Consider the following 24,286-nt stretch of genomic DNA (forward strand, 5'->3'; position numbering starts at 1 on the left):
TCTAGACCCTTCTTTCTTGCTCTCCATCTCTGCTTTCCTGCCCAGGTGGGTTTTCCTGCACGAGAAGGCATACCAGGTACGGGACACAGCCATTGAGTCCTCGGTGGTGACCAAGGTGAAGGGCTTTGGACAGTATGCCAACAGAGTCATGGACGTGTCTGATTATGTGACCCCACCCCAGGTATGGTCCCCCCCACCCCAGGGCGCAGTGTGGACGCCCAGATGCTAGGCAGGTTGGAGGGGAGGAGGCAGGGCAGGAAGAGTGCTCACGGGATCCCCAAACCAGCATCTGGCATCAGTGGCCCGGAGAACTCCTTCCTCAGCGGCTGGGAGGTGGGGGAGCTTGGGCCTGCCATCGGAGTGCAGCACTGGGCATCGGGAAAGCTGGGCTCCCCTCGGGATCTGCCAACTTGTCCTGTAATCAAGGACAACACACAGAAGGAGCAAGAGGGGCTGGAGGGTGGTTGGGAAAGGCTGGTTTGGACCCACCTGTGTACTTGACTAGCCTTGTGACCTTAGCCAGATCTCTCAACTCGAGCCTCAGTTTCCTCGTCTATAGACTGGGGATAACAATGGTACCCACCTCACAGATTGACAGTGTTGCACTTTTTCTCTCCCTCCTCAAGGGCACCTCTGTTTTTGTCATCATCACAAAGATGATCGTTACTGAAAACCAGATGCAAGGATTCTGCCCAGAGGTGAGGGGAGGGAGGGAGGTCAGATGAAGTGGTCAAGGAAGAAAATGTTTGGGGGCTGGGGCTGGCAGGGAGGGGCAAGCATGTAAGCAGAGGCCCAAGGTCCAGCCTTGGAGCCGTGTCTGCGACCTGTACCCTCCAGAGGCCCCCAGTTGTGGGGAGGCAGTGGGAGCAGAGGGGCTCACCCAGGGTCCGTCACCCACCTGCAGACCTGTCTCCCCACAGAGCGAGGAGAAGTACCGCTGTGTGTCAGACAGCCAGTGCAGGCCCGAGCGCTTCCCAGGTGGCGGTGAGTGCAGCCCCGTCCATCCGCGCCCCTCACAACCCCAAAGTGTTAGCGTGCCCTAGAGGGCAGCACATCCCTTACCACCTAGGAGAGAGAGTGGGAATTGGCCTATGTGTGTGCCAGACCCAGCGGGGCTACCCCCAGAGGAGTTCCCAGTCCAGGGATGGTGGTGACAGACAGGTGTGCCAGGAGGTGGCAAGTGCTGTCAAGGAGGTACTGTGGGAGCTGGGGGAGGGAGGGAAATTGGTTTTGGGTGGGTGACCCCAGTGGCTTCCTAGAGGCACTGAGATTTGAGATGGGCCCTGAAGGATGGGTAGGACTTGGCAGGATGGGAGGTTCTAGGCAGAAGGAACAGCTGCAGCAAAGGCTCAGAGGCCAGGAGGAGCATGCTGTGATTGTAGAACAAGAGGACAAGGGACCCTGGGGTGGCCGGGGCTTGGAACCTGTGAGAGGAGAGCTGTCACCGCCCTTTGGCTTGGTCTAGGGCTCAGGAAGAGGGGAGAGAAGAGTTCTGCAGGGCTAATGTGTCACCATCGACCTCCCCTGCCCTGCCTGTCTTTCCCTCTACCTTTGGAGTCCCTGTGGGAGGGGGGTAGAGGAGTGGCTAAGGGCCAAGTGGGCACCCAGCACTTGTGGCTCCACCCCCACAGGGATCCTCACTGGCCGCTGCGTGAACTACAGTTCTGTGCTCCGGACCTGTGAGATCCGGGGCTGGTGCCCCACCGAAGTGGACACAGTGGAAATGTAAGGACCTGAGCCAAACAGGAGGAGAGGGGACCTCACCCTCGCTCAGTTTTGCCCTATGGGAGCCCTGCATCTCTGAGCTTGCAGGGTGTCTTGTGGGCACCCCCAGTAGTGTCCACTCTGGGGACGGGGAAGTGGCCTCAGGATATCATCTTCTCTAGCCCACCTCACCAGCCACCCTCCTGTCCCTCTGACCCTCAGACCCAGAGAGGCCATGACCATGTGCCTGTGGGGAGACATCCACCAGGAAAGGTGGTCCCCCCTTGTCTCCCCTTCCTCTTCCCAAGAAGCTAAGTCCTCCTGTTCTCGCCCACAGGCCTGTCATGATGGAAGCTGAGAATTTCACTATTTTCATCAAGAACAGCATCCGTTTCCCTCTCTTCAACTTTGAAAAGTGAGTCCTAGCTTCTTCCCTAAAGCCAGCAGCAGGGCACCCGGCCCACCCTGCCACCTCCTGTCAGAGGAGTGGAGATGCCCGTCACCACGGTTCTCCCCACTTTCTCCCCATCTCCCCGCCTCCCTGGGGCTCCTCCTCCCGATGTCCCTGCTGGCCTCCGGGCCGTGTTCTCTGCCAGCTGCCCTGCCTGGGGGCTCAGAACCCACATGGGAGTTCTGTTTGGGGCAGGAGAGGGACAACTGAAACCTGGGCCTGGAACTCCAATACCTCCAAAGGTTGGGGCCCGAGGGCGCACCCCATTTCTTTCCTCCCCACATCAAGCCCATGTGTGCGTGCCCCTTTCCTCTTAGTGAGTTCAGCCTCTCTTCCTTGTCTCCTTCATTCAACAACTCCGCTGTGGGTTTCAGGGGTGTGCAAACACAAAACCAGGCAGGACAGAGGTGCCAGGGGTAACCAGGCGTGACCTGGGCTAGGGGATATTAGACATGAACACACATAACCCTAATACGTGATAGGTGACTGGAGTAACAAGAAAGATGCAGGGACAGAGGCAAGGGAGGCAGTGAGAGTCCAAGAGATCAGGACTCAGATCCCCGTTCCTGGGCCTGGAGGGCCCTGAGGCTCGGTAAGCCTAGAGAAAAATTGGTGCAGGACTGTCTTCACATTAACCCTGGGCCTCGCCTCTCTCCTCTTCTCCTCCCCAGGGGTAACCTGCTTCCCAACCTGACGGCCGCCGACATAAAGACATGCCGCTTCCACCCTGACAAGTCCCCTTTCTGCCCCATCTTGCGGGTGGGGGATGTGGTCAAGTTTGCGGGGCAGGATTTTGCCAAACTGGCCAGCACGGTGAGGACGTAGCCACTGTCCACGACCCCAGCCCGGGAACTCCCTCCTTCCCCGACTTGGGGGCCCTGTGGCAAGCAGCGGGGCGCTGGGGAAGAGGAGCGGGAGTGAGACAGCGCCACCTCGTGGAAGCATCCGGGCCTGCAGCTGGCTGTGTGCTGAAGCCCTTTTTATGCAGCCCCGCCCTGAGGGTCTTGTCTCCCTCACCCTTCCCCACAAGCCTCAGTCTCCCATTCCCATCTTCCCACCTCAGCTGCAGGCAGAGGCCTTAGGTCTCTGAAAAGGCCCACACAATGGGAAAGTGGATCTTTGGCCACTTTCTCTGTCCTGTGTTGGCTAAGGGCCTCAAGTCAACAAAAGCAGGATTTAGAGGCTCGAGGGTCCTCAGCCCTAGCTGTAGTACTTCTTCACCAAGCAACATGTGACAAACCACTTTTCTTTCTCCTTCCCTCCGTCCTCCACCTAGGGAATGGAAAGAAATCACTTGTCTGTTTGTCACGAAGCTCCCCAGCCCCCAGCCCCCACCCTGGCCGAGGACAGGGAGGCGGAGGGCTGTGGAGAGCTCACACGCGGCCCCTTTCTCCAGGGTGGAGTTCTGGGCATTAAGATTGGCTGGGTGTGCGACTTGGACAAGGCCTGGGACCAGTGCATCCCCAAGTACTCCTTCACCCGCCTCGACGGCGTTTCTGAGAAGAGCAGCATCTCCCCAGGCTACAATTTCAGGTAATCCCCTGTCTCCTGGAACATCAGGAGAAGGCAGCAAGGGCTGTGGTACAGAGCTGCATCTCCAGCAGCAACACATGTACTGGGAAGAAAGGGTCCCACATTCCCCCATCAGGTTTCTGCTCAAACTTAGGAAGGACTTTCCAACAGCGAGCCACTCAGAGACAGATAGACTGTCCTGTGAGATAACGGCTGCCCATCACTGGGAGGGACCATGCTGAGGATTCATGCTCCTGGCTGCCAGTTAGACCACATGCCCAAGGTCTCCTGCAATGCTGGGTTCTGTGATTTGGAGCCCATCTTAGCTCTGGCTCTGAAGCTATGACGTGGCTGTGTAACTCCCAGGTAGCCCCATTCCTTCTCCTGGACCTGAATTTTCTAAGGTTGCTCACTCTGCAAAGCAAGGGCAATGGCTGGTGTCATTTTACACGATGGAAGTTTTGTATTTCTGTCCATAACCAGGAAATTTCATCTGAGGCACAAAGAACTGTTACAGTGGTCGATAGTTCTTCAGTGCCTTCCCAAGCAAGAACAAGAACTCGAACCAGTCTTTAAATATTATCTAATTTATATTCCCAATTTATATTTCCCAATTATGCCTTGAGATATAAGGGATCTCACCCCACCCCTCATTTTGAAGAAAGGGAAAAAGAAGAACCCTGGGGAACTAGCCTGGTGGTGTAGTGGTTAAGTTCATGCTCTCCACTTTAGCAGCCCAGAGTTTGCAGGTTTAGATCCTGGGCAAGGACTTACATACTGCTTGTCAAGCCATGCTGTGGTGGCGTCCCACATACAAAATAGAGGAAGATTGGCATAGATGTTAGCTCAGGGCCAATCTTCCTCACCAAAAAAAAAAAGAGAGAGAGAGAACCCCGGGGATAAACTGTTTGGAACCAGCTGTAGGCCCCTGAATAAGCCTTGACCTTCTCTCACCCTAACTTTCCCATCTGTCAAATGGTGATAGTATCCTTATTGTCTTGAGGATCCTGTTAGCTAATGTGTGAAAAGCTTCACCTGTCTGGGGGGTTTTCTGCTTAATTTTTGAAGATCCTGATGTTTCTGGCAGGGCCCTGATTAAGTACACACTGTTACCCACTAAACAGGCTAAATAGGCCATGATCAGGAAGAAAAATACATACAATAACGTATTTAAGCTATATGTTCAAAGAATTACTACTCCAATTTCCTTTGTTGTAGTGGTATTTTCCAATATAATGTCATACGTAAGCCAAAAAAAATTATCCACCTTTTTTTACCTTTATTTGTAGTTTCAAAAAGTAATTATGCGCCCAGTAAGCTTTATATTTAATAGTTAAAACATACATGTATATGTTCTGGAAAGAAGAATTTTTTCAAATTGAAAATGCTTTCATAATCAACTCCAAACTTTAAAAAAAAACCATAGGAAACAACACATATTTTAAAGTAGGTTAAAAATACTGTTTGGCTCCCCAGCAGAAATTGGCGTATTTATTCAGTCGGTACATCACACTGAGATCAATACAAAGGATATCTGTATGGTGGCTTAAAATAGTAACATATTAATAAAATGCTTATGATCCAAAATGCAAGTTTTCATCTCTGTAACTTCCCTCTGGCCGTTGGGAATTCTTCAACCCTCCAAATAACTCATTTGGCTGGAGGGTTTGTGAAGAATCTATTATGAAGACCCTGACTATTGGTGTCACACAGCTTTAGAACAATGTCTTTTGTTTAAAGAGGAATCGGTTTGGAGTCCTTCAGCTCCAGTTTTATTGGGCGGTGGTGCCCTCCCTGCCTCCCCACCCAGGCAAGTAGGACACAAGATGGACCTACTCCTGAGTAAGCACGGATTGTATTTGGAGAGTCAGATCAGAGGATCTCTAAGGACCCTGCGAGTGTAATTCCCAGGGGCCTAAAGGAAACTGTCTGAGAGGTGTGGGCCCCAGGTAACTGACCGCCTCACCAAAGACCTCCAAGCCAGAGTATGAAGGGGAAAAGCTGCTCAGTTCGACCTTCGTGGTTTCCAGAGGGCCCGAGGAATAGTACTGGCATGGGGGAATGTAAGACAGCCATGCCAAGCAGAGGGCTGTGCTCAAGCTCCCTCAAGTACCTCCCTTGGGTGCCCACTCACCACCCTCATGGTGCCTTCAAGCTACTAGCACCACACAGACACCCACGGCTTAGCTAAGAGCCCAGGTTGGGGAGGCTACGGGCCACTTTTCTGAATCCTCGGTTCAGCCAGGTTCAGCACAGGCCACAGGGTGGTTCCTATGATACAGTAAAATGTATGCTGCTCTTTAGAACCCCACAAAGTTCCTTATTAGTGGGCCACCCTGTGTGCAAAGTGTCTCGTGTGCTTTGGCTTATTGCTCCTCATTCATCCTGCAAGGGAGGTGCTACAATCTTGCCACTTTACAGGTGAGAAAACCAAGGCTTGCAGAGTTAAGTTGGTTTCCCAAGATCACAGAGCCAGTAAGCGTGTTACTGAACAAGGGCTTCATCTGCTCGCTGCAAGATAAAAGGCTAAGCAGGAGGTGGTAGAGAAAGAACTTTAATAAGCGATAAACCAGCAAATTGGAAGATGGTGGACATCGTCCTAAAAAAACCATCTTAAAGGGGAACTGATTTGGAAATGACTTATTTAAGACAAACGTTGTTGGGGAGGGGGCTCAGAAATGTCAGGTGATGGATGACCACAGAATGTTGGGTGGCTCTCCGTAGCAGATCTGCTGAATGAGACATTCCTGAGGAATCTAAGAAAACCTCAGTTACTTCCTTATCTTCAGCGGAAGGAATAGTTTGGACAGAGGACGTAAATTTTCTGCTAACCAGTTATTCTTTCTCCTGGTTACAGATTGGCTTGCCTACGTGAGGTTCTAAGCATTTTTCTAAAGCACGTGGTTGCATATTGGGGAGGGGGAGCATATGGCCCTGGGGGCTGAAGTTCTAAGAGTCCTCTGCACAGGGGCGACTGTCTTTCATATTTCTTCATGGGGGGCGTGTGCAAACTCGGGCGGATTCTATGTGTTGCATGCGGTGGATTTTTAGTCTGTGACATCTGAAGTTTACAATCAGTCACTGTAGCTTCTCAGTGCTCCTGTGTGATGCTTAGTCAGGTGAGGGGCTGTCCCAAGTTGCTCTCTTATCAGTGGTCCTCTTGCTTTTCTGCAAAGCAAGCTCAGAAACTTTGGTTACTTTGTTTCCCACGTTAACCTGTGGGTACAGGCACAGCTTCATCCTAATCCAGAAAAACTTTAACTCCTTCGTCCTTGGTTTCAAGGGTGGGAGTCTGGATGCAAACATATTTTCTTGGATGATGTCCACCCCAACCAGAAAGGCTAGGGACATTCACGTTTGTTCATCATCAGAAAAACATGCCTGTGTGGTTGTTACTCTCATCCCCACTTGAGAACAAAGATTCTGAGGTCCAGGGAAGCTAAAAGACTAGCAGCTGCTGGAGGCACAATTCATAGCCTGGCCTTTTGTCTCCCAAACAAACTCATTGGCCGCTCCCTCTCCAACAGAGGCCAGAATTTTCAACATCCTACTGTTGCTGTGTGTTCCAGAGGGAATGGAATCATTCAGCCAAGATTCAGCCTTGTTTTAATCTTCAAACTCAGACATCCAGAGGCAGCTAGAGATTTGTATTTCCATCACTAATTACTTCTGCAGCTTCTTTCCAATTCCCCCCGCCCCCCCGCTTTTTGCACCTCCTTGCCTGCAGAAACAGAGATTTAGAGAATTTATAGCTGTTGCAAACCCCTTGGAGACGCTTAGACTGAGGCAGTCATTTTATAGATGAGGAAGTGGAACCTCCAAAGGGAGAAGTGACTTGCCCAAAGCCGTGGGTGCATCTTAGAGTAGCGTTAGAGGTCTATTCAAGGGGCTGCTTCACCAGATGGCCTGTCCATCATCAGATGGCCTCCAGTTATTGGAAATGTGACTTCATATTGAGCCAAAATGCATCTCCCTTCAACTCCCACCCAAAGGACCTAGTGCTGTCCATCTAAACTAATCTTTATTTGTGTGACCTCCTGAGGGATTCCATCTGTCCCCACCTGAAATTTGGTAGAAAGATTTTATTTTTACTCCTAGGTCTGTTCTGCATGGCTAAAGACTCTAGGGGCCACTTTAACTTTGTATTTTTATGAAGCCTCTTTCCAAGTACCTTGAGAGTGTGCTGTTGGTGGGTTCATTCAGATTAGTAGTGGACAAAGTGCAGCATTTCAAAACAAAGAACTGGTGAGAGTTGCCAATTCGGTGGCGAGCAGGTGACAGGCACGCCAGCAGCAGGATTCCTGCAAGGGCCTGGCTCTTGTATCACAGGTGGACCCTCAGCTCGCAGAGGGGGATTGAACCAGAGTGCTACATTCCCCGAAGTGCTGGGAGCAGGGGATGCCGTGTCTGAGTCCTGAGTGTGAGTTTGCCAGTGAGCGGGTGTGTTTGTGGATGAATGTATGTGAGTGAGTGTGCAAGTATAGGAGTGTCTATGAGTGATCATGAGTGAATGTGTGTGTCAGTTGTGTGCGTAAGCGAGTGTGTGTGTGTGTCAGTCAACGTACGTGTGTATGTGAGTGTAGAGGCAGAGATGGTACAAAGAAAAATTAAAAATACTGTATCAGTCAGGGTCCCAGCAGGAAACAGATGGCACATGCAAATTGGGTAATTTGAGGAGAGTTTAATAAAGGGGCTGTTTCAAAGGTGTGAGCAGGGTGTAGGGAAACCGCAAAGGAGAATGCAGTGCCTGGGGCCAGTCGGGGACATTGGTGACTGCCCAGGTCTGAAGGGGCCAGGGCAGGAAGCAGCTACTGGAACCCAGAGACAGAGAGCTGTGAGGAGGGGCAGGCTGACAGGAGCTGTGACCCAGCCGGGCCCACCGGAAGCCCAAGCCCAGCAGAGCAGCCAGGGCAGGGCAGGGCAGGAGGAGCGTGGATCAGAGGAGGTGTCTAGTACAAGTCCTCACAACGCTCACCTGTGAAATCACAGCCTTTCGTCAACTTTTGGAGATCTTTATGCCCCCTTATGCCCCTGAGGAAAGCATGGACCATTGACTGCCCAAGAAAAATGCACGTCTTCATAGACATGAGCAATTTTGCAGGCAATTTCTTTTTTAAAGGATACTTTATTTCTATAAATAAGATATAAATACATCCTCAGAGTAATAAACCCAAGCAAAACAGATACATACAGCGTAATGGCCTGGAAACCCCTGCACTCCTCCAGTCCTGCTCCGCCTGCAGGAAGTTAACATCCTGGGTGGTTCAGTGAGTTTCCTTCCAGTCTTTTTTCTCTGCATTGATATCTATGTGGCATAAAATTCTGGGACTCTGAAGACCTTTAAAAACCTATCCCCGGACCTCAGATTAAGAGCTCCTAGAGTGAAGTTTGCAAAGCCTTTTCACACCTATTTTTGACAAGATTCACAGCTCGCTGCCCTCCCCCATGGAAGGCTCGGACAGATTTTGAGATTTGCCCAAGATTACACAGCCTAATAAGGAGGTGCATCAGGACTCAAACCCAGGAAACTAATCTATAGCCATTGGTTCCGTCACACCCTCCACCACCACATTGCTTGCAAAAACGAAAAAGCAGCTGTAGGAGATACACCTGGTAGTGATTGCTGGAGTGATGGGAAAGAAGCAAAACGGTGCATTTAGCAATGTCTGCTTTCTTGTTTCTCCTCCGAGCATTCCTAAGACAGCTTTGCTACTAAAAGGCAACACAATTTTGGATTTCCTCTCTGGGTGTCTGGGACAAAAAACACTTGTTCAGCTGCTAGATGTTCCTCGTGCCGTAGGTGTTTCTAGTGATCGTTCTGTGTTGGAAATGTACCCACAGCAGCTTTCATGAATCTCTGAAATTTGGCGCCTGCTCAGCTTCCATGCTGAAACGTGCAGATCAGCAAGATCTTAGGCCAATTGACAGAGATGGAATCGAAGTGCGCCCTTGGCTTCCATCATGCTTTTTGCAATCTGGATTTTTCTCTTTCCAAAAGCCATAGAATATGTGTTAAAAGCAGCCATTTCCATCATTTCGACAGAAACACTTGAAGGCTCTCTTCGATGGGGGGTATTTGCTTGAATTCTCCATGATACATTTTCCTTTTCACTTTCCTTAGGTTACAGTGGGAGGTGAGGCAGTTAGAGCGACCCTGAATTTAAACAGGCCTTTGTAATTTTCATGTCTATCTTATCCTCACAACAACCAACATTGTTGGTAGAAAATATCGGCTAACACTCATTAAGCACTTACCAGTGATCCAGGGACATAGCTAGTGCTCTTTGTGGATTATCTCATCGACTCAGATGAGGGAGAATGTTATAGCTGAAAATCTGAGGCTCAGAGATGTCATTTATCTGCCTAAGGCAACACAGCAAATAGCACTGGAGCTAGAATCCAAACCCTGGCAGCCTGACTCCAGAGCCTGTGCTAGCAGCCACAAGTATCCTGGTAGGACCGATGTGGTTACCCCCGTTTTACAGATGAGGAAACTGAGGCTAAAAAGATTACCCCCAGGAGAAGACAGCTAGTAACCTGGCTCCCACATACATCTTCTAGCTGTGTCCATTGGTCTTTCCCAGCCTGATTAATGATAAATTAATAGTAATACATTTTTAAAAAATCAACAACAAACCATTTTTTAAATACCTGCCTTTGAAGTTGATTAGGTTCCTAGAAGATGAGTAAATAAATATGGCTTGGGGGCCGTCTCTCAGGGGAGGAGCCCAGCCTGCTCGAAGGATGCTGCCCCACCCCTATGCCGTGAGTCGCCAGGAGATATTTTCCTGTCAGTATAAAATCAACTGCCAAAGTATATTTCGGCTGGCAGAAGTACTTCCTGCTAGGCAAAAGCTTTGCTGAGAACGCCACCTCCTTCACTTAGAAACCCACATTCCAGGCTCAGGTTTTCCCTTGCAAGTCCAAGTCCAGCCCGGATCCCGCAAGTTTGTAGCTGTTTTTCCTGCTGCTGTCACAGTGTCCCTGCTTTAGGAAGGAATTGCCACCACTCTACAGGATCGTCTCTAAACAGATGTCTGAGCGCTTCCAAGGGGTTTGTACATCGTGATACAAACCCTCTCCATTCAGCAAACGTTTATTGACTGCCAACTGCTGCAAATGTCAGCTCAGTGCAGGGAAGCGCTTGCGAGGGAGGGAACCATCCAAAGCTGAGGTTTGGCCGCTCCTCCAGGTAGTGAGTCCCCTCTCACTGCGGGTGTTCAGGAAGTGGCTGGAAACCCTCTGTGATGAATGTGGGGAGAGCTTTGAAGGTCTCTTCCAACTTCCAGATTACATCACGTGCTGGGCTTTGGGGCTGATACAGAGGTGAACAAGAGGAGTTCCTACGATCAAGGAACTTTTAATCTAGTGGAAATAGTAAACCTGAACCCAAATAACAAACATGTTTATACAAAAAAAAAATATTTGGCAGGGCCAGCCCGGTGGCACAGTGGTTAAGTTCATATGCTTCGCTTCATGGGGCCTGGTGTTGGCTGGTTCGGATCCAGGGCACAGACCTAGTATCGCTCATCAAGCCACATGGTGGCAGCATCCCACATAAAATAGAGGAAGATTGGCACAGATATTAGCTCAGCGACAACCTTCCTCAAGCAAAAAGGGGAAGATTGGCAACAGATGCTAGCTCAGGGCCAATCTTCTTCACACACACACACACAAAAGTTTGGTGCTGAGGCAAGGCAGGAATAATTAAGATGAGGCAGAGGTGAAGCAAAGAGGGCCCAGGCTGTGGGTCAGGAGACCTGCAGGCTGTGCTTCAGGCCTTGTCACAAATGCTCAGTGTGATTTTGAGCAAGTCTTATCCCCTCTGTGGGCCTCAGTTTCTTCCTGTGTAAAATGGACTAGTTAAAGGTGATCATCTTTAGGGCCTCTTCAAGCTCTAAGAGTCTGAGTCAACGCACGTAGGTGTCTGGGGGAGGGCTTTGGAAACTCGGGCTGCTGAAGCAAGCACTATTATTTATAGACCTGTCACATCGGCATGTAGCTTCAACACTGCCCTGCAGAAGCACATCTGACAACTGATTTATTATGGTAATTGACGTTGGTACGTACTCATTCTTTATCTATTGCTGCTTGTGGCATGAGGAGCATGCACACACACCCACACACACAGAAATGTCTCGGCCCTGTCTGGCCTCCGAATTGTTCCGTTCGGTCCTGTGTTGGAAGTGTCTTGTCTGGTCACAGAACAGGTGTGTCAGTGACGGTCCTGTTGGGAAAGCTCCCTCAGCTGGGGTTTGTGAAGAAACTCACAAACATGGAAGCTGAGATACTCAGGGCCTAACAAAGTAGAAAGTTGTGCCCACCTCTAGCCACACAGTCACAGCGGGAGGCATGAGAAACTGGGGGAGTGCTGGGGCCCCTGAGAGGAGCAGTAGTCACAGAGCGACACAGCCACAGGCCAGCGAGGCAGGGAAGCAGTGGGCAGAATACATACCCTACCTTTCTCCTTCCTGCCCTCTGGTCCCCCACCAGGGCATCACATTCCAAACCCCCCAAATACCAGAAGGGAAGGAGGGCAGGCATGCAGCCTGGAGAGGTCAGCCTGAGGGGGCCCAAGACCAGAGGCTGGGTCTCGGGGCAGTGGAGAGCAGTCAGCACCAGTAATCATCCCACATCCTTCAGATGTCTGGGCTCAGGTGGCCCTCCCAACGCTGACAGCGCCAGCTCTGCCCTCGTCCCCTTCCCCACCCCCACCCAGGTTTCCTGCCCCTCCCGGGCTCAGCGCCAGCCGGTGTCCTGGCTCTGTTCTCCCCTCCCATGGTTCTGGCCTCATCGCAGTCACAGCCATGCTGCGCTTTCCTCAACAGCTGAGGTGTTTTCACAGGCACCGGCTTCACAAGCTCCCTGCCCACTGAGGCTGCAGTGAACTCTCTTGCTGGCTCCTCCACAGGGAAGCAGCAGGCAGTTAGATTCCAGCAGCCTGGGTTCAGCTCCCAGCTGCGGCCCTTGCAGGCCGGTAGCCCAAGGACAGCTGCTATGCTTCTCTCCCGCCTGTGAAGTCTGGACGGTGTGGCCTGATGATCCATAGATGATGCTCCTTGAAAGCTCTGAGCCAGGTGCGGTGCTCAGCCTTCATGTCCTACAGCTCCCTGAATCCTCTCAATAAGCCCTCAGCACTTGTTAGTCTCTCCAGTTCACATTTGGGGAAACTGGGACACAGAGAGCTGAAGTAACGTGCCCCAGGTTCTATAAACTAATTCAAGTGGTAAAGCCAGAATTCAAGCCCGGGATTGTCTCATTTCAGAGCCCCTAAGCCACCAGCCACCCCACTGAGCTGTTGTCATGGGGCCTCAATGAAATATGGGTGCGGAAGCCTCTCACTAGCGTCAGCAGCAATAAACACTCCACATGTACGATGTCTCTACGCTTTTCCACATCTCCCCTCCACTGGGGCTGGTTCCCACCAATACCACCTACTTTGCCACCCAGCTGGCTGCCAGATTGAAATGTTTTCTGTTTGGGAGAGAAACAGCCTGTTGTTACCCCTTTGTACTAGCTCCACCTGAAAAATCGGGAGAATTCGGAGAAGCTACAGTCAACAGGAGGAACCCTGGAGGCCAACGTTGCTCGACTCATGCTGTGAGATGTCAAGAATCTCAGAAATTCATTTGTTCCTCCAGCAAGCATTTACCCTACCCTCTGCTGCACGGGGCCCTCGGGCAGAGAGAGAAGGAGATCTGAATCATAGTCAGTAGTCCAAATTGTTAACTACAGTCTGCGTGGCAGGTACTGTCGTGGAGGCCAGGATCCCAGCGGAGACAGGAAAGGTGGCCCAGGGGGTGTATACAGCCTCAGTGCCGCACTGGTAAACCAGCTCTCTGGAAAAGAAGAAAACAAAACCCCAATTTGGGCGTTTGCTGATTTCCATGGTGTAAATACTCCACCATAGTCGATTTCAAGCTACAAGCATGACGTCCCTGAATGTGGAATTGGGAAGAGATGCACACAATTGGCTTTGCCAGCCAGGGCGAGGTGGACCACCCACTGCCATGACCCTCTATCTCTGTCCTCCAGCCCCCTGGTGCTCTTTCAGCTTCTGAAAAAACACCACGTGCTTTCCCATGAGAGGGCTTGCAGTTCCCTCAGCCAGGAAAGCTGCCCCACCTTGGGCCTTCTTACCTTTCAACTCGCCATCCTTCAAGTCTCAGCTTTGCATCACTTTCACACGAAGCCTTCCTTGGCCGGCCAGCCAGGGTCAAATGCCTTCGCTAGCTATGCTCTTAGAATGGTGCTCCACTCCTTCCCAGCCCTTATGTCTGATTTTAGCTATTTATGGGATTGTGTGATTAAATTATTATTTCTCTCCCCTCATGACAGCAGAGCTGGCCCAGGTATCAGGAGTGCCTAGCGCCAGTGCCTGGCATATCTGCTCTAAATGTCTGTTGAGTGTTGAAAGGATAAGAGGCCACTGAGCTGGGCTCTAATGGATGAATAGGAGTTTGCAAGGTGGAAAAGGGGAGGAGACGGGAACGGCATGAGCAAAGACACAGAAATCTATGTCTCTGAAATGTGGGCAGGAAATACAGGAAGGCAGGTGGTGTGGTGTGGCTGGTGCTTGAGGTGCCTGGCAGGGAGAAAACTTTGCAGATGAAGCTAGGAAGGTGGACCAGGCTAGGTTCGGAGGGGCCTTGTATTCCAGGCCGAGGTGTGGAATGCTGGTGTCACTCTCACCAACCCCATTTCCCAGAACCAGAGGAAGTGGGAGAAATCAGGGCCCGGCGTGGTCTAGCTCAGCTTTTCCCCTTTTCAGATGAGGAGGCTGGTGGCCCTTCTTCTGACTTTTCATGGCCCTCCTATGCTTCCTGCTCTGCTCCCAGCCAATGACTCTGGGGGTCAAGACCCACCTTGCAAATGCAAAAGTGTCCCCCAGCTGGAAAACTGAAAAAAATTAGCCAGGACCTAACAAAAATCAAGCAATGAAAAGAACAGTCCAGAACGCTGGCTAAGAGTCTGGGCTCTGGAACTGGACTGGCAGACTTTGAATCCCAGCTTCGCTCACCGACTGTTGGCTTTGTGACCTGAGGCAAGTTGCTTAACTTTTCTGATCCTGATTCCTCATCTGTAAAATGGAACTAGCAACAGTACTGAATTTCATGGGGTTTTGTGAGTGTTAAATGACTTAAGAAGTGTATAGCATTTAGCACGGTGCTGGGCACAGAGTAAGAACTCAGTATATGTTGACGACTGTTATTGTTGCTGATACTATTATCTCCAGGAGGCAGGAGAGTGTAATGGTTAAGGTAAATGTAGATATTATTAGTTCATTTTATCTTGAGCTGAGGATAAGAAAGAAAGGGAACATGCTTTCAGCACTTACTATATATGAACATTGTCTCATCTCATCCTCCTGCAGCTCTCTACTCTCACTTCTCAGTTGAGGTGAAAAGCTCAGAGAGGTTGAGTGGTTTGTCCAGGGTCAAAAAGCTAGTTCAAGACAGTGGTTGAACCACCCCCAGATCTCCCAGGACTTTCTTAGAGAGTTTATTCCTAGGAGTGGAATCATCACTGGAATTTGCCCTCTCTCTGTCTAACCAACTCCCCAATTTTAACTCATTCTTTGTCCTTTGACAAAGAAATTCTCCTCTGGGAGCCTCAGTCTTCTCAGCTATAAAATTACAGGAGTTTGTAACAGTTGGGGTGCCGTCACAAACAACCCCCTCGTCTCAGTGGCTTCACATGACATGGCCCAGTGCACTGTGGGTCAGTGGAGGTGGGGTGCTCCACACAGTCACACGGGGATCTGGGTTCCTGCCACCGGTTGACACAGTCTCCCCTAGGGCCTGAGATCTCCCCTGGCTCCTGAGCAGCTGGCCAGGAGGAAAGGAAGGATGAAGAAGGTACGCCTTACGCCTGTCACACACCTTGGCCCGCAGGTAACAGACCTCGTTTCCATTCACGTTCCATTGGCAAGAACTAGTCATGGGGCCCCAGCTAAATGCAAGTGGAGCTGGGAAATATGGTCCAGACATGTGCCAGAAGAGAAGAGAGCCAAGATCCTGGGGCCACAGGGTTGGGCCAGATTCTGTGACCTCCCACTGGCCATACTAGAGAAGTGCAGAGGTCAGGACTCCTGGGTCCTTCCCCTGTGTGCAGCCTGGGTCCTCCCTCCTGGAGCACTGTTCCTCCTCGCTCCTACCCAGGAAGAGAACCAGTCCCTGCCAACCCTCCTCCGAGGGTGGGTGGGTGGTGAGATAATGAGCGTATCATGCTTATTGCCTCTTGGAAGGCAGGTGCTGGAGAAAAACCAAGTCTGCTTTGGTTTTTCTCCCTGTTCCCTTCACATTCCTTCTCGAGACAAATTTAGTCAGCCCTGCTTCCAACAGCAGTGCCCAGGATGCCGACTTTTTGTTCTCTGAGTTGATGTCAGAGCATTTGTCATGCCTGCAGCCTTGGGCCTGGAATGCAGGCCTCAGGAGCACAGTCCCAGCCTCTGCCCTGCCCCAAATGTCTGTGCCCCATCTACCCACCCCTGCTCAGTCCCCATGGGCATCAGTTGCCATGGCTCTCAGACAAGGGCCCTGAATTCTCCACTGGCATGAGACAGAACACAGAATATAGAAGGGCTTTGAGGTCTGGCACAGGGCTGCCTGTGTCCTTAACAGCCACTTAGAGCTCAGAGGCGGGACAGTTCAGGGTTAAGAGCACAGACTTTGGAGTTGTCCAAGTAGATCAGAATCCCGGCTCAGGCAAGTTAACTTTTCATCTGTCTCCCCATCTGTGAAATGCGTCAAGGGTGCCGCCTTCATAAGATTTCCTGAGATGCGTATATTAAGAGCTTTGCCTATTTTTCTGGTGCTCTATAAGTGGTGGGTGTGGAGATGGTGATGGTCCATACTTAGCCTCAAGCCAACCTGAAAGCCAGAGTGAGAACTTCCTGGAGGCTTCAGCCCATTCCAGAGACTTCTTTTCCAAACTGCTTTAAAATCTCCTGAGAGGCCTCCTTGGAGAGTTATGTTCTTGGACCTCCTCATCTTTGCAGAAATGATTTCTTTGCTTTCTGTCTTTCTTTCTTTTCTTCTTCTTCTTCTTCTTCTTCTTTTTTTTTTTTTTGGTAAGGAAGATTGGCCCTGAGCTAACATCTGTTGCCAATCTTCCTCTTTTCCTTTTTTTTTCTTTTTCTCCGCAAAGCCCCCCAAGCATATAGTTGTAGATCCTAGTTGTAGGTTCTTCTGGTTCTTCTATGTGGGATGCTGCCTCAGCATGACTTGATGACTGATGCTAGGTCCACGCTCAGGATCTGAACTGGCAAACTCTGGGCCACCAAAGCGGAGAGCACAAATTTAACCATTCGGCCATTGGGCTGGCCCCTGATTTCCTCTCTGATGTCTATCCTGTTATCCTCCTGCTGGTGCAACTTGAATTCCTTCCACTTTGCCTTGGTTTGTGAAGCCCTCTGCCACCACTGCCCAGACCATAACTTACGATGTTTTTAAAGATTATTTGGGAATGTCTCCTGCAAGCCTTTGCTTCCTGAGGTTAGGTAGTTGTGTTTCTTTCAGCCTCCTTCCTGGGGCCACTCTCACTTTTACTCTGAGTCTCAGTCTCAAGAAGATCATCCTGCCTCCCCTGCCTGTCCTTTCAGTTACAAAGGCCACAGGGAAACACCTCCCCAGTCAGGCTCCCAGGGAACCTCTTTCTCACTGAAAGTTTTCAGCCTTACCTGGGCAGCAGGTGCAGCACTCAGCCATACAAGCTCCGGCCGTGCCCAGGCACAGGCAGAGACAGCAAATGGGCCACCTGTACTCCTACACACCTTCCTGGCCCAGTTAAACCTCTGCAGATCTGAGCCGCCTGCTCTGTGAAATGGGGAAGGTAAGGGTCATTGTCCTGGGAGGAAACAGTCGGTGGTCTCAAAAGGGGTGATCGAATGAAGGGACTATTCACAAAGGTGCATGCAGGGAGAGGGGAACCAAGAAGGCTAGGGAAGGACCAGGGCTGGCCCCACAGGAAAGCTGTTCCTACATAGGCTGGCAGGGCCAAGAGGAGGGAGCAGTGCCCAGAACCTGGAGAGAGGTGTGGCTGTAGGACAGGCCACCCTCCAGGCTCTGGGCCTTAGGTGGAATTCACCCGCTGTTAGAGGCCCAGCAGAGAGGAGCTGAAGGATAAAACACCCTCACTCTTCTTCCCTCCTGTCCTCTGATCACCTGTAGGTGCCTTCCACTGGCTGAACCCAACTGGAACCAGAGGGTAGGGAGCTTGCTGGAAGCAGACTTTGCAGAAAAGGGCAGAGACTGAGGGTGCAGGCGTAGGCGTGGAGAGAGTGCTGCCTCGAAGGGTGGGTCTCAGCGTGTACCCCCCTTGCCAACAGACCTGCCAGGGGGCTTGAGCACCCCCATTTATAGACATGGCAAGTGAAACCCTGAGGGTTAAGTCACACAAGAGGCCACACTGCCAGCCAGCGATGGAGCCAGGATTTAGACTCCACAGTTCCCATGGCCAGAGCAGACAGTGGTCAACATTTCACGATTGAAGATGACTCCTCCCCACAGATGGTCTTCCTCCCAGGCCTGTAATCCCTCCATTATTTATTCACTTGGGCTGAGCATTTCATTCTCCCTGCTTGGAACTTTCTTTTTTCTTTTTATTGAGGTAACATTGATTTATAATATTATGTCGATTTCAGGTGTACATCAGTATAATTTGACTTCTGTATACATTACGTCGCATTCACCACCACAAGTCCAGTTTCTCTCTGTCAGCACCTGCTGGACAGTTTCAAATCCAAAGATCCCTGCTTGGGGCTGGGGGGGAGCATCATATCGATCACTCAACAATTCCAGGGAAGGAGTTTCTCAGACCTTTCTGCTGGGAGAGGTCTGGGACAGGGCTCAGGAATCCGTGGGGGCTGGAAACACTGAAAGGGAGGCAGCAGCCCGGAATAAGATGGTTGTTGATCCCCCCCACCCCCCCAGTTACAGAGCTTCTGAGCACTTCACCCCCATCCTCTCACTTAATCCTCACCATTTTCCTGGGATACTGGCACCAGTATTTACAGTATTCACAGCTGTGGGACAGTAGCCCAAAGAGATTACACTTGGCTAATGATAGAGTTTTGCCTGAGATGGGCAGAGCCACATGGAGGAAAATGCACTGGCTTTAGAAGCCAAAAGATGAATGCAGGTCAAATGCTTCCTACCTGTGAAACTACAAGGTAAGTCCCCTCACCACCACAGGCATCTTCCAGATGGGAGTGTGAACACCTGCCTCACTGTGTTTGGTGAGAATTAAATGTGATCATTCTTATCCGTCCCCAGTACAGTTCCTGGCACCCCGCATCCCAGGCAGAGAAGGTGTTGATGACAAAATCTTGAATGTCAGCAAACCTAGCGTTGAGTCTCGGAGAGTTGGATGGCCCTGGACAAGTCATGTAACCCCTGGAGCCTCATTTAAAACATAGAGCAATCACATCCCCATCCCACAAGTTTGTGTGAAGGTGAAATGAGATGAGGTGTCTGAAAGGACTTTTTTAAACCTCTCTATAAATGCAAATGTATTTCTTCAGCAATAACAACAGCCAACATCAGCGAACATTTCCTGGGTGCTTACGGTGTTCCAGGCACTGTTCTAAACCCCCCATGTGTGTGGTTTCATTCAGTTCTCACGGCAACCCTATGAAGCAGGACTTTTGTATTCCAATCACAAATGAGGAAATTGAGTCTCAGAGAGGTTAAGTAACTGGCCCAAGGTTGCATTGCTGGTAAGTGGCAGAGCCAGGTGTTGAACCCAAGCAGGCTGAGAAGCCTCTGGAGAGGTGAGCATCTGCAGGTAGCCAGGACATGGGATACGCAGACAAAGGGAACTGAAGAAGCTTGGAGTCCAGCATGGCTCAAACATTCGTACAAATCAGAATCATTTAGGGAGATTATTTAAAAGGCAGAGTCCTGGCCCCCTCCCCTGCCCTGCCACAGAGATGCTGATTCCATGGGTTTGAGGTGGAGGCTGGGACTCCTCCTTTTTAACAAGCCCCTAAGATGATGCCTGTCAGCTAACCACGCAGGGAGGACCGTGGCAGGTGTCCCACCACGCCATCGGTAAGGGTTGCTCAGTAAGTGAGGCTCATAGGCTCTAGAGGACCTTGAAGTCTCAAGAAGGAGCCCACAGTGGGACCCACCTTTGCCTCTGGCTTCCAGGTTTGCCAAGTACTACAAGATGGAGGACGGCAGCGAGTACCGCACACTCCTGAAGGCTTTTGGCATCCGCTTCGACGTGCTGGTGTATGGGAATGTGAGTGCTTAGGCTGGGCAGATGGGCTGGTCAGGGGAGGAAACCCAGATCCATCTGGGGCCCTGAAGAGGCTCCTCTCGGGGGCAGGGTCCTGCTGCTGACCGGCTCTGAGACCCTGGGTTGGTCACATCTCCAGTGTCCTCACCTGTACCATGAAGGGATGGGGCCTGCTGACCCCCCAAGAACCCTTCTAGCTCCACTTCCTCTCTGGCTGGGAGTCCAAGTTCAGCCTCAGCCTCACTTCTGCCCTGCTGGACCCTCTGCCCACTCCCCTTGGTCTTTGTGCCTGCAGGCTGGCAAGTTCAACATCATCCCCACCATCATCAGCTCCGTGGCAGCCTTCACCTCCGTGGGAGTGGTGAGTTTGCCACTCCAGGCTCTGACAGGAGGCCGGTCAGGGTGGGGCCCCGGCTGGCATGGGGGGTCGGTGGGACCCAGAATGCTTCTGCCGAGAATGTAAAGCCCAACCTCTTGCCAGATGCTTCCTCTCCTCTACCCCCTCCCTGCTGGCTTGGCCCTTACATGAAGGCCTCCAGTCATGGAGAACTTATCACCTCCCTCAGCAGCCTCCCCACTAGCAGGAGGCACCACCCAATGCAAAGTTCCTGTCCCTCACCATGAAGGTGGGCGAGGAGACCAGGGTTCCACAGACCTGAGGAGCCTTCAGGAGGAGCCGATCCTGGCTGGCAAGCCCACTCTCAGGGACTTCCACCCCCTCAGTCCTTCTGCTTCTCCCTCCAAGTCCTCTCTCTGCATTTTGCTCTGGGGTCACCCCCAGGAGCTGGGGAGGCAGGTCATGAAGACATTCTGCAAAGCCCCTGGACATTTTTCCAAAAGGAAACATTGGTGAGGCCTCTTGGGGGACTCACCCTGACCCTTGGCCTGCTCTCTGCCCGAGGGCACTCCTGCCCACTGCCCGGGCAGCTCAGGGTCCGCCTGAGCCTGCTGCTTCCTGCCCTCCTGCTCCCACCTGTCCCAGGGCAGCCCCTCTGAGCCCACCTGCCTCTCTTCCTCCAGGGGACTGTCCTCTGTGACATCATCCTGCTCAACTTCCTCAAGGGGGCCGACCAGTACAAAGCCAAGAAGTTTGAGGAGGTGAGGAGGTAGAGGGGCAGGGCAGGGAGGGCCACTAAGACCCAGGGACTCTCAGTGGCTCACCTTCTGGGGACTTCCCAAGGGAAGTTCGTTGGGCCTCAATGTATATTGGGGAGTCCAGAAAAGAGGGGGTTTGGAGACCTCTCTGTGGAGAATCTTGGGGCTGTGCAGGTCATCGCTGTCAGCATCCCCATCCATCATCATCCCCTGTCTGTCTCTAGGGCGGGACAAATCCTGTGATGAGTTAGCTCAGGTTTCTGTTTGTCCTTGAGGTGCAGGGAAAGGAGCTCAGGATCACACAGACTTGCTCTAGCCCCCTAGTGAACAGGCCGTGAGCCCTGACTGCTGAGTCTGTCGAATGGAGCCCCCTAGGAGGACCTCGCCCATAGTGAGAGCATGAAAAAGCCAGCCCTTCTGCCTGCAGGTGAATGAGATGACGCTGAAAGCTGCTGCCTCGGCCAACCCAGTGTTCTCCAGCGACCAGACCACGGAGGAGAAGCAGTCCACAGATTCAGGGGCCTACTCCATAGGCCACTAGGGCCTCTTCCCAGGGCCCCATGCTCACCCCTGGAATCCGGGCCTCCCCATAGGGCATCCCACCTGGGCAAGGGAGGATGGGAGAGGGGAGGGGCTCTCATTTCTGCTGCTCATCTCATGAGGCCACAGCCGGGGACCAGCTGTTCCCACAGGGCTCCGACATACAGGTAGTACTCCCTGCTAAGACCTCTATCTTCCCTTCACCCCTTGCCTCACCCCAATCTGCTTCCCAAGACCCCCAGGGCAGTGGCACCTGAGTCATCCCCCTTCCAAAGAGTAGACATAAGAATAGTAATAATGAGTGGCCACAGGGCCTACCAAGTACCAGGCACTCTCACATGCATTATCTCGTTTAATCCTTAGAATAATCCTATGAGGTAGATATTAGTTCCCCTGTTTTGAAGATACCCTGAGGCTCAGAGAGACAGTCATGTGCCCAAGGCCACACAGCCAGGAGGCGGGAGAGCTGGGATTTGAACCCAGGTCTAACTCCATTGCCCACACTGCACAAGAGAAGAATGAACGTCAGGGGGCGTCTGCCCTGCTGCTTCCACCTGCTCCACTCTACCACGATTAGGTTCAGCTGAATCAAGAGTAAGCCCCAGGCTTTCCCGGGAGCTCAGGCAGGCCCCATTTTAGGAGAGACCAGTGAGACAGTGGTGCGAGGTCTCCTTCTCCAACTTGGGTGGGTCCCAAATTCACAAGGAAATAGGAGGCATGACTGTCAGTGAATTTGTCCTTACCTCCCCCACAGCTCTGTCCCCAACCCAGGGAAGGGGCCATTCTTGTTCTCTCTCTGGGGCTCCCACATACTTATAGCCATGTGGGTCCCCTCACTCCAGAAGCCAGAGTAGGCCACACCCAGGGTGATGTGATTGTTAGACCTGGGGCCCTGTTCTAAGAGGGCAGCAATCCTCCTTAAAAACATTGGTGAAAAGGCTCCAGTGAGCCCCAGTGCCCTGTGGGCAGGTGATCAGCGGGCGGGTCCCCGCAGGGTCCTAACAAAGTGGTCAGTCTCCTAATGTTAGAAACTAAAGGGCCTTAGAAAACATCTTGCCCACTCTCCTGTTCACAGATGAGCAATGGAAGCCAAAGGGGGAAATGACTTATGTCATAGTGAGTGGCCCAAAGGGAACCAGGTGTCCTGCCTCTCTGGGGAGGAGGCAAGAACAGGAAGCTGGGAAGGCTGTGGAGAGAGCATCTGGTCCACCCCTGCCTCCATGTGCCCAGACCTCCCCTTCCCCTTCTGGGCTCTCACCCCATGAGGGGCCCAGAAATCACACCAGGGCCGAGTGCAGGAGCAGGTCCAGATTTTATGAAGACTGATGCACATACGATTGGGGCATTTTTTAAAAAATAATAAAAATTAGGCATAAGAAGGAGCTCATGCAAGTGAACAGCACTGAAGTGTGCTTCATGAGCTTCACGGTAAATCTGCCTCCAGGAAAGTTGGAGTGTGGGCATGACCATGAGGACTTGGCAGAAAAGAACTTAACTGTAGATGAGGGCTGGCCCCTCTAAGGAAGGTGCGGAGAAAGGGGGTGTGGGCAGCTTTGGGGGTAGTTTGGGACGATCAAGCAGTGAGCACTTGCAAAGGCCCAACCCCAATGATCCCCCACTGCAGGGGGAGAAGGGGTAAGATTCCCACAGATAAGGCCCATCCCCCTTCCTCAACTGAGTCTTCACCCCTCAGCTCCACCCCAGGAGCAGCCTCCAGAATAAGGCCGTGTCTGGAGATCTGATGAGCAGACAACATCAATGAAGACAGCACTGCATTCTCCAACCAGGAGACACACAGGCATTCCCAGTGAATCCAGCTCTCAGGAGCCTGGCTGGGGCTGAGGACGTTCTCTGAGGAGGAGATGGAGGCAGCGGTGTCCTGGAGGGGCCCTCTCCCCCAGCCCTCCCCTTCCCCACACTGGCCTGAACCCGTGTGTGTGAGCCTGACACTGTCCTCCCACAGCTGAACTAAGTTAGCGCTTCTGTGTGCTAGACTTCGGGTTGACATCAGTACTAATAAAATAGCTAACTTGTCTCCCCTGCATCCTGGTGTCCTCAATACAGTCACCGACATAATCACATGGACCCGCACACCAACCCTGGTGAGATTGCTCTGGTTTGTTATTAATCCTATTTCATAGAAGAAGAAATGTGCAATACATGGAAATTCAAACTGGAACCCATGCTCATTCCTACCACTACACTGCTTCCTTAATGACTCTGCACAAAATCCAACATTTAGTGACAACCTGCCATTGCCAGGCCGTGGGCTAAATGCATTACAGATGTTGTCTAACTCAACTTTATTTTATTGAAGAAGAAACTGAGGCTTAGTAAGGCTAAAAAATTTGAAATGTAGAACAGGGACTCAGACCCAGAGCTTTGTGACTCTGGTGGCTGGGATCCTGACTTCTGTGCTATGTCTGTCCGGGAAAAATTAGGACATTCCTTGGTGCCTTCTTTTCTATATGTGTTGGGTTAAACCAGGTTCTGCTGCAGTAACAAGTGGGCTGTGAAATCTCAAGGTTTACTACACACAGCAGGTCAGACAGCCCCTTCCATCGGGTAGCTACGCCTTCAGGGACACGGGAACCCCCAGATCCCTGTGGCAAGGACAGTGAGAACGGGAAGATCATAGGGGGTCATTTAAAGGCCAGGCCTGGAAGAGACTTACATCATTTCCTCCCACATTGCATTGGCCACACCCAGTAGCATGCTGCAGAGCCCAACTTATGCAAGGAA

At 51.6% G+C, this 24,286-nt stretch overlaps 1 protein-coding gene across 2 annotated transcripts in view; it reads left to right on the top strand.

Annotated features, from left to right (window-relative positions):
• Window positions 1–23,579, top strand: part of P2RX3 (purinergic receptor P2X 3) — a 38,155-nt gene extending 14,576 nt beyond the window's left edge. The window contains exons 3-13 of one of the 2 annotated variants that reach the window (XM_070487795.1): window positions 46–181; window positions 627–698; window positions 921–984; window positions 1,632–1,725; window positions 2,042–2,119; window positions 2,827–2,968; window positions 3,552–3,688; window positions 19,819–19,912; window positions 20,205–20,270; window positions 20,930–21,007; window positions 21,432–23,579. In XM_070487795.1, the coding sequence (XP_070343896.1) occupies window positions 46–181; window positions 627–698; window positions 921–984; window positions 1,632–1,725; window positions 2,042–2,119; window positions 2,827–2,968; window positions 3,552–3,688; window positions 19,819–19,912; window positions 20,205–20,270; window positions 20,930–21,007; window positions 21,432–21,545 (1,075 nt within the window). In that variant the 3' untranslated portion in view covers window positions 21,546–23,579. The remainder of the gene's footprint in view (window positions 1–45; window positions 182–626; window positions 699–920; window positions 985–1,631; window positions 1,726–2,041; window positions 2,120–2,826; window positions 2,969–3,551; window positions 3,689–19,818; window positions 19,913–20,204; window positions 20,271–20,929; window positions 21,008–21,431) is intronic. The other variant, XM_014829422.3, reaches the window with a different exon arrangement.
• The last annotated feature ends 707 nt before the right edge of the window (window positions 23,580–24,286 follow it).

The sequence above is a fragment of the Equus asinus genome, chromosome 17 (genome assembly GCF_041296235.1).
Source record: "Equus asinus isolate D_3611 breed Donkey chromosome 17, EquAss-T2T_v2, whole genome shotgun sequence".
Taxonomy (NCBI): Eukaryota; Metazoa; Chordata; class Mammalia; order Perissodactyla; family Equidae; genus Equus; species Equus asinus.